This window comes from Gorilla gorilla, chromosome 3 (assembly GCF_029281585.2).
Source record: "Gorilla gorilla gorilla isolate KB3781 chromosome 3, NHGRI_mGorGor1-v2.1_pri, whole genome shotgun sequence".
Taxonomy (NCBI): domain Eukaryota; kingdom Metazoa; phylum Chordata; class Mammalia; order Primates; family Hominidae; genus Gorilla; species Gorilla gorilla.
Window position 1 is genome coordinate 113,515,291 of NC_073227.2, and position 18,992 is coordinate 113,534,282.

At 33.0% G+C, this 18,992-nt stretch overlaps 1 protein-coding gene across 1 annotated transcript in view; it reads left to right on the plus strand.

Moving 5' to 3' along the window:
• Nucleotides 1-18,992, plus strand: part of GRID2 (glutamate ionotropic receptor delta type subunit 2) — a 1,455,891-nt gene that overhangs the window by 897,592 nt on the left and 539,307 nt on the right. Inside the window, exons 5-6 of the mRNA XM_031010484.3 lie at nucleotides 6,074-6,127; nucleotides 15,445-15,618. Of these exons, the coding sequence (XP_030866344.1) occupies nucleotides 6,074-6,127; nucleotides 15,445-15,618 (228 nt within the window). The remainder of the gene's footprint in view (nucleotides 1-6,073; nucleotides 6,128-15,444; nucleotides 15,619-18,992) is intronic.

The window sequence follows — 18,992 nt, forward strand, 5'->3', positions numbered from 1 at the left end:
AGTGGAACTAGTGTCCTACAGAATATAGTTCCAAAAATGCTGATATAAGTAAGCTATAATATTGCTATAGATGAGAAGCCAGGAAGGGAGTAGCTCTTTAGTGTTTCTCTAGCCACTTGTTCCAGCGTATCTGCTGGTGTCCTCTGCCTATGCATGCCCCTTGCTGGTCTCCACCTGATGATTTGGAAGAGCTAGAAATAGGGAAGCAAACACCTGATATCTTTGCTGCTACAGGTGCACAGAGCACTGGAACTCTCTGCATAAATGTGTAATATTTAGTACATCCTGCAAAAGGAACAAGCTTAATTTAGTTAAGCCACAAGGTTGAGTGATAAACAGCATGTTGCTGTTATTGTTTAGTCAATTAAATCGTCCCCTGCACTTGTAGGAACTGTTCCACATTTATTACTAGTGAGAAACAAGCTCGGGCAGGGTTGTTGATTTCCTTGCATTGGGTTGTGTTATATTTAGCACATCTAAAGATTTGAGAATGAATGATGGAAGACACAGTGATAAATTGTCGAGCTTTTCCAAAGATTCAGAAGTTCTAAAGTTCCTGCCAGTGACAGATGGTCTGTCCTTACTCATTGCTTGTCTTCCTGACAGGACTTGATTTTTTTTTTCCTTTTTTGCTCAATTCCCTTACAGTAAGCTCAGCTTCTTGGGAGGTGGGATAGTTTAATTTGTTATAATTACATTGCTATATTTCAAAGTGGCATCAACTCTATATGAACATGTCATGCTCTTTTTAGATTATTAATGTGCACATGTATAATGACAAAAGAGAATTATAGGATAAGAGGAAGAGAGGAAATTCATTACCAAGGAAAGCCATACCTCAATCTTTCCTGTTATTTTGATAACCAAGCATATTATTAAATAGAGTCCTCATTGGATAGAGGTTTTTTTAAATCAATATTATTTTAATACCTTCAATATTTTATAATAATCGAAAACTTTTTGAAATTTTTGTTTAAACAGCACAACTAGTGTTTATGAGCTTGTAAAATATTTCTAAGAATTCACACAATGAGTCCAAACAACTATAATAATATGTGCCTAGATATTAAATAGGTTCCAAATGAAAAAAGGAAAATTGCAATCAAATTTCTTAATTCCTTTCATTGATTTCAAATACGTTCACTGCTAAAATAGGCGATTAGAAGATATGCTAAATAGATAAGGAATGTGGGAAAAGAAAACAATTTCCTGTGGCAGTAAATATAAAGGCTTTAAAAATTCTAGCTTGTCTTCAAATAACTTCTAAAATCCAGAAGTAATTTAGCCCTCAAGTTAGTAATGCCACTAGTGTGATACAGCATTATATAGCTGCAAGTGTTACTGAGTGGAAAGAGATCAACATTATTTAAAACTATAAAAACAATCAGGTGAATTGATTTGGGATTTATAATAGTTGTCTTCTGTTATCTACACAAAGAGCTCAGAAATTCTTTTTATGTAAATTATTTTTTCGTAAGTGCTCACTCCATATTAGCTCAATTTGATAATACGTGAGAAGCATAAACAATATTATCACTGCTTTTTCTCCTTTATTTCCTTTAATTCTACTTCTACTGGAGTTTTAACCACTTTGAAGCGATATGCATATAAGTGCATATATGTTTCACTGAATATATATATATATATCATACTACTATACATTCTTTTATGTGTGTGTGTGTGTGTGTGTGTATAATACACTACTCATTTAAGTGAGAGAACTCAAAGCTTACTGGATTTCCAAGGTCTAGGCTATTGAACTCCATTTTATCTTTTTATTCCCCTTACTAAATGCTCCTACCATTACTGATATCAGTTACCTTTTTATTCAGTGGCTTTTTAACATTGCTTTATTTTGGTAACATTTGATTACAAAATCTCAGAGAACTCATGCCAGCCCACTGGTTATGCATGAGGATGTTAACCTAGACCTAGGGAAATTATAACCCTTGTTTAGTGAATATTTTCTCAGATAATAAATGGAAGAATTAACTTTCTGTGTAGAACATTACAAAAAATTTCAAGCTTCTTTAACACATGGTGTCACAACAATACATGGATTTTAGTTGTGTATATTACATATACATTGATATATAATTAAAAAGACAAGACATATCTGTCTTTTTATTCTTAAGGACCATTCTAGTATAATTCATTTTTCTTCTCCAGATAAAAATGTGTTTGTAAAAAAGATTGTAAATATTCGATATTTTTGAAAAGGCCAAGAAATATTACATAATTTTGAAATCATGCCTTTATAAAATCACAGAATTAAAAGTTACTCTTGTGAGTATGTTTATTAAAATTTATTAAGATTAGAAAAAGTGCATAGCTGAAGTTAATAAAAATGCTTTGCATTAAAGATAAGATGGGCTAAATTAGTCTAACAAGTAGACCCAAAATGTAATATTCTACTACTAAAGATTTGTTTCATGTCAGCTCAGTACTACAGCATAGAGTAGGAAAGGGGAGTCTGCTCCATGCACTGGAGCTACTGTGGCTTCCAAGGTCCTCTAGGCGTGACATCACAATCCTACTAAGCTGGAATAGACAGAGAGCAGACACAAGCACATGGGAGGTTTTATGAGTCAGATTTGAAAGTGGCATACATCACTCTGCTCACATTCTATTGGCTTAGAACTCAGTTACATGGCCTTGTAATTCTACCCTGCAGTGGAGGATGGGAAATGTAGTCTAGCTGAGTGTCCCAGCAGGAGAGAATGGATTTTGATGATCATATAGCAGTTTCTACCACATGAACCCTTGACTTTGCTTAAAAATTGAGGTGACTTTAAATGATTATGCTATTAATATAGTCTAGTTTTTCTGATAAACTTTGTATCCACTCACTTGTTTGTAGGGCAGGGTATTTTTTAAATTCATTTAGTAACCTAAATTGGAGACTAAGTTTGAGGACTAATGATTTTAGAATAGTTGGTCCAATAGAACTCGTAGGAGACCTGTTAACTTGAGGGCCCAAAAGAGATTCAGATAGACTCTTTCTTGAAAATGCACATTAAGACATACAGGACTCATACTGAAGGTTCACAGATACTTAGTACCTGCCTATGGTGAAGAGCACTCAATTTAGAACATGAAGATAGATGATTTATTTATTTATCTGTAGTAATGTGCTAATGTTTGCTTGTAACAAATTTATACTGCTAAAATATCTTAGATGTTAATACTCATGAATAAAACCAAAGACCAGAAGGAAAGACTATCTCCTTGCTGACCCTAAGCAACAGAGGATAGTACAGTGAGTAGAATCATGGCTTTAGACAACACGTTTGTCTTTCTTCTTCACTGAAATACAGGATTTGTGCCTCAATATTATCTCTTGCTTTTGCCTAACATACTTTAAGATGAAGAGCCATGGGTAAATCTCATGGTCTAGATAAGTTACCAACAAGTTATCATCATAACTCTTACCTTCTACTTAGTCCATAAATGCTGTTGCACAAAACAACTTCTCATTTAGTAATTTCTACAGGTGATGCAGAGTGCTTATAGTTTAAATTTTGCCTTATCTGATTACATAGCGAAGATTATTATTTAGCTTAAAATGAGGATAACTTAAGCTAAATAGAATCACTGTACTACTATTGCTTCAGAAGTATTTTAAATCCATGCTGCCTATCTATTGGTATTCACTTCTTTTTCTCTGAATTCTATTTACATATTTTAGTAGTGGTTTACCCCCTTGTACAACATATTTCTCTTTATTTTACCCAGAAACCCACTTTCCTTATATCTTAGTTTCTAGTTTGAAGTCTTTTTAATCTAATGGAGTCTCACGTATTTTCTGTTACTTTTTATTGTTAATAAATTATTCATTATTTGTCTCTTAGATGTTTAAAGTAAAACAATCAGAAAATTTGAAATAAGGATTACCATTACTGGTATAAAGTGTTTTTTTTTGTTTTTTTTTTTTAGCTAAAACTGAAAACTGCCATAGGTTATATTTTAAATATTAAGTTTCACCTATAAGTGGAGTATACATATATTTCAAAAATGATAATAATAGTCCCTGGAGTGTGATGGTCCCCTTCCCGTGTCCATGTGTTCTCATTGTTTAGTTCCCACCTATGAGTAAGAACATGCGGTGTTTGGCTTTTTGTCCTTAGGATAGTTTGCTGAGAATGATGATTTCCAGTTTCATCCATGTCCCTACAAAGGACATGAACTCTTCATTTTTTATGGCTGCATAGTATTCCATGGTGTATATGTGCCACATTTTCTTAATCCAGTCTATCGTTGTTAGACATTTAGGTTGGTTCCAAGTCTTTGCTATTGTGAATAGTGCCGCAATAAACATACGTGTGCATGTGTCTTTATAGCAGCATGATTTATAGTCCTTTGGGTATATACCCAGTAATGGGATGGCTGGGTCAAATGGTATTTCTAGTTCTAGACCCCTAAGGAGTCGCCACACTGACTTCCACAATCGTTGAACTAGTTGACAGTCCCACCAACAGTGTAAAAGTGTTCCTATTTCTCCACATCCTCTCCAGCACCTGTTGTTTCCTGACTTTTTAATGATCGTCATTCTAACTGCTGTGAGATGGTATCTCATTGTGGTTTTGATTTGCATTTCTCTGATGGCCAGTGATGATGAGCATTTGTTCATGTGTTTTTTGGCTGCATAAATGTCTTCTTTTGAGAAGTGTCTGTTCATATCCTTCGCTCACTTCACACCAACATGGCATGTGTATACATATATAACAAACCTGCACATTGTGCACATGTAACCTAAAACTTAAGGTATAATAATAATAAAATAAAATAAAAAATGATAATAATAATAAAGCTTAGAAGTACATAACATATCCTCAATTATCTGATCATGTACTATCTCTACACCTCAATAAAGTCACAGGGAACAATGTGATGTATAATGGAATAGTATGAAACTTGTACCAAATGTTAAAAAACAAAGATTCTGCAACTAATTACATACTTTGAAAAAACATTGAGTCACATACCAAATATATTTCCAATTTTATTTTTTGTGATGCAATGCACCTCTTAGCAGGTGTTTCTCGGTAGAACAAAGAATAGCCAACAAAATGCAATTCACCTTCTATAACAACTCCTTGATAGTTATTTGAAAGCATATTCATTTGAAACCCAATCGCTGAGTATTATTGCTAAAAACAACAGAATGACCTCTTACAAAAGAGTCTCACTTATTATATGCCCATGCCATGCATAAATCAGAAGAACGTGTCTTAGAATATGTATGATAAGATTTAGTAGCATAGAAACCTTCATATAGAAACTGCCTCTACTACACACACACACACACACACACACACATCTGAGGCTTACCTCTTTGGCCTAAGCCAAGAATCATTTAGAATAAATGTATCTGAAGTTAGTCAAACAAAGAGTGCTACCCATATATTTTTATTCTTCCTTTTAAATATATTTTATTTCTTTTCGTCTTATTAGCAATCTAAAAGCTACTAAAATTTCCTACCCATGCTTTAATGTTAGTATGTTGCCACTTTTGGTATTTAACTTTCAGATAATTTTAGAATAGATCACCTTAGAATACACATTACAAACATTTTCAGGAGAATACAGAGCAGTTTACTTAGTCAAAATAGTAGAAAGCATATACACAGAGAAGTAGCAGAAGATAAGAATATTAAGTTACAGCCAGATTGTAGAAGCTATGTACTTTGATATTTATTAGGTGGATGATAAAAAGCCATCAAAGTTTATTTCGAGTAGGGAATGTGATTTGAAATTTTAACTCCACTCTCCACTCTCAGTCAAATCACAAAACAGTGTATTTTATTTATGTATTTTTTCTATTGAAACCCATGGTTTTCTAGGTTTTCATGAATTATATTTTCAAATATAATTAGCAAGTCTACAGTGCATCTATGTGTCAAACACAAATGCATCTACAGTGTTTTGCTAATAATTTTTCCATCTTCAATTGAGTAACAAAGACCTTTCTAACATACGATTCATTTTTTGTCATTTGCAAAGTATATTCACTTAGTTGGGTTTGTTTTGCATGATTAATTTTGACTGATAGCTGATTTGTTTTCTATTCTAGGTTGTGGAGACTAATTTGGTTGCTTTTGACTGTCACTGGATCATTATAAATGAGGTAAAGCCAACTAAACCTTATTCTTAACTCTGTGTCCTTTTTTCACATATATAATTGTAGCATTTCCAATGGCCTTGAATTTTTAAGCGGAAACAAAACTTGAAGTAAACATTCAACTTACTGAGTGAATGCTGTTTAACAAAGATAGAATGAAGAGTTTTTAAAAATGATAAAGGGTTTTATATTAATAAAATAAATGGAGAAAGTCTTTCTCACTGAGTCTCTTTTAGCTCTTTCTGTTGGCTCATTCTGCCTGCTCAAGGAGATCATCTTTATAAAAAGTACAGTTCTACTTTGTAAGCAAAGTAAACTCCTCCCAGTGGAGTGCTTGTGTTCCATTTATATTTTAATGTTGTTTCTAGAACTGTTATGTCCACCCTCCTTACATGAGTATTAAAAAGTTCAGCATATGAATATGAATAAACACAGAACAGATTTTTCCCTTTTCATAAGGAAGTACAACTGTTTTCAAATCTTTAGACTTGTCAAATTCTTGTGAAAGTCTTTTGATTTTTGCAAAGATAATACATAAGATTAAAAATATATTACAACCTAAAAGCCCTGTGAAATAAGTTGTTCCATTAGGACCTGCCAGTCAGAAATGGAAGGAACAATGAGCAGATCAGTCATGGACAAGTAATGTGATCACATAGATTTTTCCTCAACAAGATGTAGTACTTGGTCATACCTATTATTTATGAATAAAAATAATGTAATATTTACTTATTAATTATACTAAATAGAGAATTCTAGAATAATAAGATTTCTTTTAGGGACAAAATAGTATTTTTGCATAAGAATCCTGGTTTTATAGTCAGCAAGATAGGTTTGATCCTGGCTATAAAACTTGGTAGCTGTCTTAACATGGATATCAGCTTCCTGTGCCTCAGTTTATTCATTTGGACAAGTATAATAACAGTTACTTTGCAAGTTCATAATAAAAGTTAAATGAGGTATTATCAGGTGCTCTTAACACAGTGCTTGACAAATGACACTCAAGAATGGTACTGCAATAATGACCATATCACGTTAAAATTCAGAGATCATTCTCTTATATATTATCTTATGGAATACTAAACCATATTCTCTGAAGTACTGAGGGAATGAGGTCCATAGAGAATAAATTATTTTCCTCTTTTTACACAGAAAAGTGAAAATAATTCCCAGTTTCAAGTTGTTTCTCCTACACTACACTTCATTGATGGAACGATCCTTTTTATTTCAGAGTAAAGACGCTGAAAACACCTTACAAGTCTGTTTTTGGTCTGCCAAACTTTAGGTTTCTATGAAGTTTAGCTGTATTTCTCATGTCAAAATAAGATAAGTTTTTCTGAGATTTCCTCAGGCAATACGTATCTGGAGGTCTGCTTTTCAATAAAGTTCTGATACCTTCTAAGTTTCTAGTATGTCTTAATTTTCATGTGGAATGACTAAACGTTGGGATAGAGGGAAAGACAAAGGAAAAGGAACTTAATAAACCTTCATAACTTTTCAAATTAAATATTTTCATTTCAGTTTTTCTCCAAGGAAACTAAGTTTCAAATAAATTAAACAATTCAGCAAATATTACACAACTATTAGTGATGATAATGGAATTTAAAACTTAATCTTTTTCAGTGTAAAGCTTTGGTTGGTTTTGTTTTGTTGGTTTTTGTTTTGTTTTTAGCTTTTAAGTTCAGGGGTATGTGAGCAAGTTTGTATGTAGGTAAACTCGTGTCATGGGGGTTTATTGTACAGATTATTTTGTCACCCAGGCATTAAGCCTAGTGCTCATTAGTTATTTTTCCTGTTCCTTTTCTTCTTCCTACTCTCTTCCCTTCAGTAGACCCCAAAGTGTGTTGTTCCCCTCTTTGTGTCCATATGTTTTCATCATTTAGCTCCCACTTATAAGTGAGAACATGAGGTATTTGGTTTTCTGTTTCTGCATTAGTTCGCTGAGGAAAATGGCTTCCAGCTCCATTCATATTTCTGCAAAGGACATATCATTCCTTTTTTGTGATTGCACAGTATTCCACAATGTATATGTGCCACATTTTCTTTATCCAGTGTACTGTTGATGGGTATTTATGTTAATTCCATGTCATTCCTATTGTGAATAGTGATGCAATGGACATAGGCATGCATGTGTCTTTATGATAAAACAATTTATATTCATTTGGGTATATACCCAGTAATGGGATTGCTGGGTGAAATGGTAGTTCTGCTTTTAGGTCTCTGAGGAAATCACCAAACTCTTTTCCACAATGGTTGAACTAATTTACACTCCCACCACCAACAATGTATAAACATTCCTTTTTCTTCACAACCATGCCAGCATCTGTTATTTTTCGACTTTTTAATAATAGCCATTATGACTGGTGTGAGATGATATCTCATAGTGGTTTTGATTTGGATTTCTCTAATGATCAGCGATGTTGAGCTTTCTTTCATATGATTATTGATCACATGATGTATTATTTTGAAAAGTGTCTGTTGATGTCCTTTGCCCACTTTTAAATGGGGTTGTTTGGTTTTGCTTTAAATTTGCTTAAGTTTCTTGTAGAACTTAGGGATAAATAGACCTTTGACAGACGCATAGTTTGCAAAAATTTTCTCCCATTCTGTAGGTTGTTCACTCTGATGATAGTTTCTTTTGCTGTGCATAAGCTCGTTAGTTTAATTCGATTCCGTTTGTCGATTTTTGCTTTTGTTGCAATTGCTTTTGTCATCTTTGTCATGAAATATTTGCCCATTTCTATGTCTAGGTTGTTTTCCAGGGTTTTTATAGTTATGGGTTTTACATTTAAGGTTTTAATCCATCTTGTGTTAATTTTTGTATATGGTATAATAAAATGGTCCAGTTTCAATCTTCTGCATGTGGCTTGCCAGTTATCCCAGCAATCATTTATTATTAAAGGAAAGCGTCCTTTCCCCATTGCTTATTGTTGTCAGCTTTGTCAAAGATCAGGTAGTTGCAGGTATGCAGCCTTATATCTGGGCAATCTGTTCTGCTGCATTCATCTATGTGTCTGTTTTTGTACCAGTATCATGCTGTTTTGCTTAGTGTAGCACTGTAGTATAGTTTGAAGTCAGGTAGCATGATGTCTCCAGCTTTGTTCTTTTCCCTTAGGATTTTGTTTTTTGATACATGCTTTTTGATACGTTTTTACTTAGAATTTTGTTTTTGACCATGAGAACAACATGATCACCCACTGTTTAAGGCTCAATTTGTACTTTGGGAGAAATGGCCTCTTCATATTATATAGGTGTAACCTGAATAGACTAGCATGTATTTAATTGGTAATAAATAAATATTTTTTGATAATTATCTTCATGGTTTATATTTTTGAAATTTCTACTGCCTCAGTTATAATCCGATGGGAACTATTTATGTCACTAGCTTTTTTGTATTAATTATTTTCTAGATTACTTTTTTTGAAATAAGGATTCTTCTAATTTTTTGTTTTTATTTCACATCCTACTTTGGACAGGATATAGACTACACAGATTTCCTGATGCAAAACCAGCGAGAGTCATTTTACCTATTCATGTCAATCAACCTTACTAGAAAAATAAAGTGACTTCTTACCTCCTTAGAGAAATGGATTAATCTGGACAAATTAATGCTTACAATCACTAAATTGAAATGGCCATTCTCCTCTATTGGTTGATAAGATTGCAGAAGGAACCCCTTAATTAATTTTTTTAATATCCAATTTAGCTTCCACAAGTATACCTGAACTTAAAAGTATAAACTGAAATAGAGCTTCTGAGAACAACATGGTCATTTACCCACTGTTTAAGACTCAATTTGAACTTCGGAAGAAATGGCATCTTCATGTCGTATAGGTGTAGCCTGAATAGACTAGCATGTATTTCATTGGTAATAAATAATATGGAAAGAATAATAAAAATTTATGTTTTATTGTATTTTTCATAAGCATTATGATTCATGTTTTTAAACTTATTAAATTTTATTTCATAAAATATTACAAATGAAAATATTGTCATTAAGTGGATGCTCCATAATTTGGGCCACTATTTTGCAAAATAAAACATCCATATAAACAAAGCAATCTCACTGGTAAATAACTCAATACATGTTAGAAGTCTAGGAGATAATTAAGGAGACCTCAATTATTTTCTCATCCTTCAAACTTAGGTTTTCTACTGTGAATTGTCTAATAAAACTTCACCATCACCATCACTGAAACCGTTATCTCTTTCTTACCCACAGCCCTACTTTCTTCTCCTCCAGCAGAGGTATAATTTCTTTTGGGGAAATCACACTGCCTAGCCTCTTAAAAATACAATGTTCACAATCCATACCATTTACATTACACTGGTTAGCACTTTTATCTGAACAAGGTTAAAACTCAGATAATGAGCAAATGTTTTCTGTATTTTAACCCATAAAAAAATAAACAAAAACCATTATTGGCTGATATATCCAAAATCAACACTCTTACTTTCAAATTATTCCATTCACCCGCATACTTATTCTCATTCATCCACTTTATTCTGAAATATGCCTCAGAAAATGACTTTTACACTTTTCTTGCACACTTTTCATTTACATGCTTGTTTATAGGAATTTATAATGGATGAATTATAATTTTCCCTAGTTTCTATAGAAGAAAAAAAAACATGGATTTCTCAATATTGCTAGGAAGCTACTAAACTGTAAATGTAATAATAAAAAAAAAACCCTCAAAAGATGCAAATGCCCATTTTGGCTGAACGTGGAGAACATGAATCTGTTTAGTTTTGTTTGTTTAGCTATTATTTTGTTGCTAATTTTAAAATGGGTTACAGACATTGATTTAATCTTATTGCATCAATAGTTTTTAAAGGAGGGAATATAAATCAAAGTTGGCATTGTGCATCATGATAGAAATTGATGTAGAAACTTGAAAACAACTTATTTTTTTTCATTTGCATTAAGTGTGCTATAATAATGAGAGGCTGTGCTAGCTCATATGGTGTAATCAATCATATGTTAGTGCTTGGTAGTAGTATATATCTTCTCCCTGCAATCAGTGGATCCAGCTCAGAGCAGCCTTTCCATGCAAGTATTGTCATCCCTTCAGGGCCCTGAAGCAGATGGCTTAACACTTTATTTAAGTTTTACAAAAGTTAGAAATTCAGATAGGAAGACATGCACTGTTCAGAGCTGCAAGAAGCACAATGCTTCATATACCCTTCTATTGCCTGATAATATCAAATATGACCTTTGTTGTCTTGATGTGACTTTACTGGCTTTTTACTTAATTTGAATAGTGTAAGACATTATTCTCTGTTAATCACTGCTGAGTATTACATTTAAGGAGAAAGTTGTTGGTTTGGTTTTTTGTTTTTTTTTCTTTTTTGACAGAGTTTTACTCTTGTCACCCAGACTGGAGTACAATGGCGCGATCTTGGCTCACTGCAACCTCTTCCTCCTGGGCTCAAGCGATTGTCCTGCCTCAGTCTCCCAAGTAGCTGGGATTACAGGGATGTGCCACCACACCTGGCTAATTTTTATATTTTTAGTAGAAATGGGGTTTCACCATGTTGGCCAGGCTGGTCTCGACCTCCTGACCTCAGGTGATCTGCCCAACTCAGTCTCCCAAAGTGTTGGGTTTACAGGCGTGAGCCACCGTGCCTGGCCGGTTTGGGGGGTTTTGTTGTTGTTTTGAGATTTAAAAAGCCTATATGTGTAATGAATGTTTTTAATTTTTTCTAGTTTAATGATGAATTGAACTGCTCACTTCTAAGCTTTCAAGTAGAAAGTTGCCATCCTGCTTCTCTTCCTGTTGGTACATAGCCTACAGTTGGATTTGTTCCATTTTTTAACATTTGCATAATTGATTCATATTAATGTTAAATTTTATGGAAGCATCAAAGGGTCATCTTTGCTAAAATATGAAAAATACAAACAAATAAGAAACAAACAAACACCACATAGTAGAGGGCTTAATCTTAATACTAAAATCTGCTTTATTTAGAATTGTTTAACATTTTAAAGTATTCTGGTGTCTAGAATTAAAATTTCAGGTATAAGTCTTTAGAAGATGATAAAATCTTACCATTCATTCATTAAATAAATTTTGTATTTATCAACATTTATTGAATACCTACTATGAGCCAAAATATTTGTTAGATGCTAAGAGGTATAAGAATGGGAACAAGGAAACTATTCCTCTGAAATTGTTATTTTTAGTCTAAATTGGCATCTGATCTAATGGATTTTGAGAGTCTTTTCTTCCCACAATCTTATTCATTTCAACCTAAAGCTGATATACTACAAGGATTCAGAAATGATTCAATTCTCCTAAGAGATTTCTTCTGGGAAATGGCTCTTTCTAGATGGATTTGTATCCCCAGAAGATATTTTAGCATTCCTTTTTTCTTCCTCGGGGCTTTCACAGTTCAGGATTCAACCGACATTAAATTATTAAAGCAAAATGAATAAGAATATTTTGTTGGACATATTGACTTTGATTCTTAGTAGTTTTCAAGTATCTAGGTAAATTATTTTTGGGAAAAAAGGCTTCCTTAGCCTAAATAAGTAAAATAGAAAAGTTAAGCCGCTAAAAAATATTTAATCATTTGTTATTGCAATGTTAATTCTACTTTTATGAATATACTCAATAAAATAAAGAATATAAGAAGGAAAATAATTTTATAATTTGGGTTCTTTAAATTACTTAGAGCTCAGGAATACTCTATATCTTTTAAAAGATTAAGATATTTAATGGTGCTGGGGGCTTGGGAGAGTGAGTGCTTTATTGGTAAACTAGTTCTTCACATGATTATTTTTAAAAATCTGACAGTTTAAACATTTTTAAAAAAATTCAGAGCATTAGGATAATATAGATCCTAGTAGATTGTATAACATTTTAATACACAAGTTTATTTCTGGACTTTTTTCCATTTAAATGGATCTCTTTATAGATTAAATGATCACTTGTCTTTCAGTGTTTATATAACTTTGCATCTGCCACTCTCGAAATGCCCCTTTTGAAATGCGCAAGTAAAGTTCCGTAAATATAAAATAGCTGCCTAATCAAGTTTTCATATCACTGTTAAACTGTTTTTGAGATCACATGTCAAGACTAAAATTGCAAGTGAATTTTTTGAGACAGATTGTCTGTTAGTTTCTTTCAAAATGACAGATTCTTTCTTCCCAGAAAATTACTTTCTCTTCCCTTCCCCAAATAATAATAGGCAAAATACACTCAATTCAAATTGACATTTCTTCAGATATATTTTAGTTGTTTAGGTGCCTGAGAACTTCATCTTTGGAAACCTATAAAAGGTAACCACCCCTTTTCCCTTTTTGTGGGTTTGAAAAATGTCCTCTTAAAGGATTTGGCTCATGATAGATGATGACTACATCATTCCTTCCAGAATCATCAGGAAATTAAATGCTGAAATAATGTATCTTTACAGTTTTAATTTCTACCATTCATAAATATTAATCTAAATAATTCCTGTAAGGAAATATGGGCATGTATAACTTCTTCAGAGACTGTTTCTTTTGATGACATTTATAAATTCATCCTATGAATAGAGTATTATGAATGAAGAGCTTCAAGTCTTCCTGAATCTTTGTTTATAAACTGAGAATAAATAGCATCTGATTCAGAGTATCATCTGTTAGCAGAAAATGAGATAATAAAGTAATTAGTATTTTGCTTAACATATAGTAGATACTTATTAAATGTAAATTTTTATCCAATATGCTGATTTGTAGTTCATTATGAGTGGTGTAGATAGAGATGCTGCTGTTTGATAAAATGTTGATAAATCTTAGTATTGCTAAAGCAAAAAAAAAACCATATACATAAAACAACTTAGTTAATATTGTGAGAAAAGTCATACAATTTTCCACTGCCTTCAAATGAAAGTTCCTGTCTGTATCATTTGGAATTTAAAAAATTGGAAGACATTGAATAGCAATATTAATATTAATTAACTTTAAAAAATGTCTGGTTAAAATCAGGACTTCAAATGGAGTTGACAGGATACCATTTAATCCTACTTTGTGAGTAGATTACATAGAATTTAAAAGTGACCTGCTCTTTGACAGACAAAGTTTTTGGTGGCCAGTGAAATGACACAGACTAAAGGAAAAAGACGGCATTTTAAACTGAGAAAAACCATTTTTATGGAACATTAAGGATTGATTAAATGCCCAGAAATCCAGGCTATTACACTAGAGCTACCTGATGGCAGGCATTATTTTATTTTCAGAAAAATCTATACTTCATAAAGATCATATATAAAGGACGATTTTTGAATCTAACACATGCTACAAGAATAATATGTAATTAATCTGGTAAGAAAAAAAGAACATACATTTACACCTATGAATTATGTGTTTTCTCTCATTTTTTTGTAATAATTTCTTAGATCAAACCTCGGAAATGCTCACTGCAACCCAAAACTTATTTTGTTTCCAATCTTTTATTTCTGTTGCCGTAAGAATTGATTGAAACCAATAGTATGTTAATTACAAAGACTTCATTGGTTGAAAAGGTTCCAAATGAACACTGTTAAGCACCAACTTCTCTAGTAAAGACTACCTTAAAACTAAAATTTATTTTAATCACTTTTATCCTAATTCCATTTAGAATAGATAAAATTTGTTTAGATAAAATTAATTTAGAGAAAGAGCACTGGGTTTCTCTCTCATCTCATCCTGATTCAGATTGTATTAAACAACAGAATTTTTCATCTATTCCTTACCAAGAGAAACATATGAGTTAACATCAACAATTCTAATAAATTATTAGAAAAACTCCTTATATATCCTCTTGCTGTACTTGCCTCAGTTAAAAGCCAAATTTTTCATTGCTAATTATGTGTGTGTGCATGTGTGTGTGTGTATGTGTGCATATGTTGCATGCGTATGTGCGTGTGTATAACTCTTACATGGCAATTACCTTCCTAGATACTCAAAGTAATAGGTACTTGAAATCCATTAATTAATAATAAACTATAATAGCAACTTACTTTGTGACCTTTTTAAATGTTTTGACCACACCTATATGTTTCTACAATGTTCAACATTATAAATTATAAATTTATTGTTAATAACCATATGTAAGTCAGTTGCTCCATTTAGCATTGTTTAGGCACTAATGTATATAATTTAAAGCACAGAAAACAACTACAAATGAGCTGATAATTTTAACAAAAATATGTTGCTTTCATTTAGATATGCACTAAGCATTAAAACCAATATATTACAGTAACAGAATCCCTAACATTTACAGACAACAACTCATAATAGGTTTGTGTTTTGTGACTGTATTAAAGTATCTCTAATTCTTCCACCTCTTATCTTATAGGAAATAAACGATGTGGACGTACAGGAACTTGTAAGAAGGTCAATTGGAAGGTTAACGATTATTCGGCAGACATTTCCAGTTCCCCAGAATATAAGTCAGCGGTGTTTCCGTGGCAACCATCGAATATCTTCAACATTGTGTGATCCAAAGGATCCATTTGCTCAGAATATGGAGGTATATTATAAATGACAGGATATTTCTTCCAGGGTGCTTTGTTGGGCAATTGCAAGGAGAGCTTTATGAGTTGCATTGGATTCAGAATTATACGTGTTATTTCTGAACAATTCTCCAGCAATTTCATAAGTCTAATGGGGAGAAAGTGCTAAGAATTTGCGTCTTTGTTCTTTTTGATCTCATTATAGAAAAATTTCTACTTGCTTAATAAAAAAATATAATAAGTAAAGGTTATTTTCTTCTAAACAAGTAGGTCCATAACATTTCCCACAGGAGAATTTGTAATTGGTACTCCTTTTTCCAAACTCTAAATTATTAAACTAATAAATGTGCTTGACTTTTCTGGCCTAAGAAGGACATAGATATCTATTCTTTTAAAAAAGATTGGTCTCCAGTTTGAATAACTCCAACAAAAAAAATTAGATATGAAAAAAGTGGTGTAGCATTGTATGGTCATATCCAACTCTGAGAGGATATAGCTGAAACCTTCAGCATCCAGAATACAACAAAGAATTTGAAAGATATAAATAAAATCTCTGAACAGCGAAACAGAGAACACCAAGTCCCTGTAGCTTACTCATAAGAATGCCCTTTAAATACTTACTTGAAGCCTATTTCTTTTTCTTAAGAAAAAGCCTCTGTGGTTTTTTTTTTTTCACTTTGCACTGGAGATCTCAATATGTCAATCTGAAGGGGGTGTTACACAAAGCAGGCACACAGGACAACCGCAGGGAGCCTTAAGGAGCCCTCTTAAGCAAGAGACAGGGGAAAAAAATCAATCAGATAAACTAACTCATATAACCTGTCAGTATAGGACTCTTCCTGCAAAAACAAATCTGTGCCATAAAACAACTCCTAAAGGTATCACTGCAGTATAATGCTAGCATATAAGTTAATATTTAAACCATAACCCTGAGATATTAGCAAATATTAAAGTCATGGCCAATCTTAGAAGTCAGCAAAACCTAATATATTTTAGAAACTTGTTCTTTAAAATATTTACCATAGGAAACATTTTAGTACTTAGAGATTTTCAGTTTTAACAGTTTGGAAATATAACCCTAGGAAAACTAGTTCCTCTCTAATAATACTAGATAAATAAGGTGCTTTTGCAAAACTACTCTGAAAAATAACCCCACAACCTCCCTATCCTTAGTCACCTTTGAATTTTTAAAAAAGGATTTGCCATTTATCCAACCATTTCTTCTAATTACTATCACTGTAGTACGTGGACTGGCTCGAGGATCATTACCCTGTAACTTTCTGTTGCCTACTAGATTTTAAGCTTCTTTAGAATAGGTCCTTTCCATGGCCAGGTGCAGTGGCTACACCTACAATCCCAGCAGTCTGGTAGGTCAAGGGGGAGAATCACTTGAACCCAGAAGTTTGAGACCAGCCTGGGCAGCATGGCAAAACCCCATCTCTGAAAAAAATAATAATAATAATTAGCCAGGTGTGGTGGTATCCTCCTGTAGTCCCAGCTACTCAGGAGGCTGAGGTGGGAGAATCACCTGAGCCCTAGAGGTCGAGGTTGCAGTGAGCCAAGATTGTGCTACTGCACTCCAGCCTCCAGCCTGGGTTTCAAAGTGAGTCCCTATTTCAAAATAAATAGATATGTCCCTTCAAGAACCCAGCATCATAAGTACTCATAACCTGCTTCTCTACCATTTCCTCCATCATAATTACCACAGTGCTTTGGATCTGTGTGAATATATATGTTTGAATGTAATTAAGGAGAAGGCAACAGTCAAAGTAAATCTTCTGAAGCCTTAACAACATCTCTTTAAATTTCAGTTCCACCCTTATCTATATATGTATTAGTTCATTCTCACACTGCCATAAAGTACAGGGAAGAGGTTTAATTTACTCACAGTTCCTCAGGGCAGGGAAGCCTCAGGAAACTTACATTCATGGTGAAAGGGGAAACAAATATGTCCTTCCTCACATGGCAGCAGGTAAGAGAAGTGCTGAGCAAAAGGGGGAAAAGCCGCTTATAAAACCATCAGATCTTGTGAAAACTCACTACTATCATGAGAATAGCAAACGGATAATCGTCCCCATCATTTGATTACCTCCCACCAGGTCCCTCTTATGATACATGGGAATTATGGGAACTACAATTCAAGATGAGATTTGGATTGGGACACAGCCAAACCATATCAGTATGCTTATAATGTCCCATGTTTGCATTTTAACTGGTCATGGATATAATTGATGTGAAAATGATAGAATTCTAAATAGAAAAAAAAGAAAGAATTTTGATTTAGAAAATTATAAAATATTAAAAGTTGTTTTTGTCAAAAGAAGTATCAGGAAATGAAATACAAACTTAGGAAAAATTATTGACTCTGTCATTTAGGGACAGCAGAAATTATTTTACAGCATATTTGCCTAACAACATAATCTTTCCATTTCAGTTGATGAGGACTTCAATATCTGTGAACAAATATTTTATTTATGTCTATATTCCTAATGTTACCTGAAACAATAAAGTATGGGGAAGCACCAACTTCCTCCTGACTCATACCTTCATCTTGGTCCTGTCAAACCCACAGATGGAAGAAAACAAGAAAACTACTTTTGCGTTGAGGATTTGTTACATGTGAACATCCCTCTTATGTGTGATATAATTTGATCTCTAGACTGTTACCTATTTTAATATACATAGACAGAGAAGTAAAATTTAGAAAAAACAGAAAATGCATTTCACAAATTTTTTAATTAGCGTCCAAAGACTGAAACCCAGGATTAGCTTAAATTGCAAAATAAATATTAAAGAACACCTTTTAGCTAGAAAATGGTGTTTTTGCAACATATGTAACAAGCAGGAAGTGATCCATTTACTGCTTAGTGGAACTAATGTTAGTTTGGCTGCTAATGGAGAGAAAACAGAAACATTCTAATACTTTTGCTCCTTTCTCCATCTAAGAAAAATTGTCTTCAAATTGGGAAGGTTAGAGTAAAATTCATTAAAAGAAAATATTCCACTGGTTCAGAAAGAGCAGGGAGATAGCAAGAGTAGGGGCACTGCTTTGAATTAGGCTTGCCAAATAATTGCTCAGAGTAGCCAATCAGCCAGCAGGAATGATCAAAATATGATAGCTCAGAAATACTGGAGAAACACTTAGGAAGAGGACCAAGGTACAAGAGATTGGTATATTGTCCCAATTACTGAAAGGAAGGAAAAAAGATTCTCATGGAGTTTAGCGTATTAAATGTTACTACGTAGATAAACTGTAGAATATATTATTAAATCAATGGTTTGGAGTACCTCAGATAAGACAACAGGGCTTCCTTAAAAACAAACACTGTCAAACTAAGCCTTTATTTATAATTTTTTTTTTTTTAGATTGGGAGAATGTCATAAATCTATG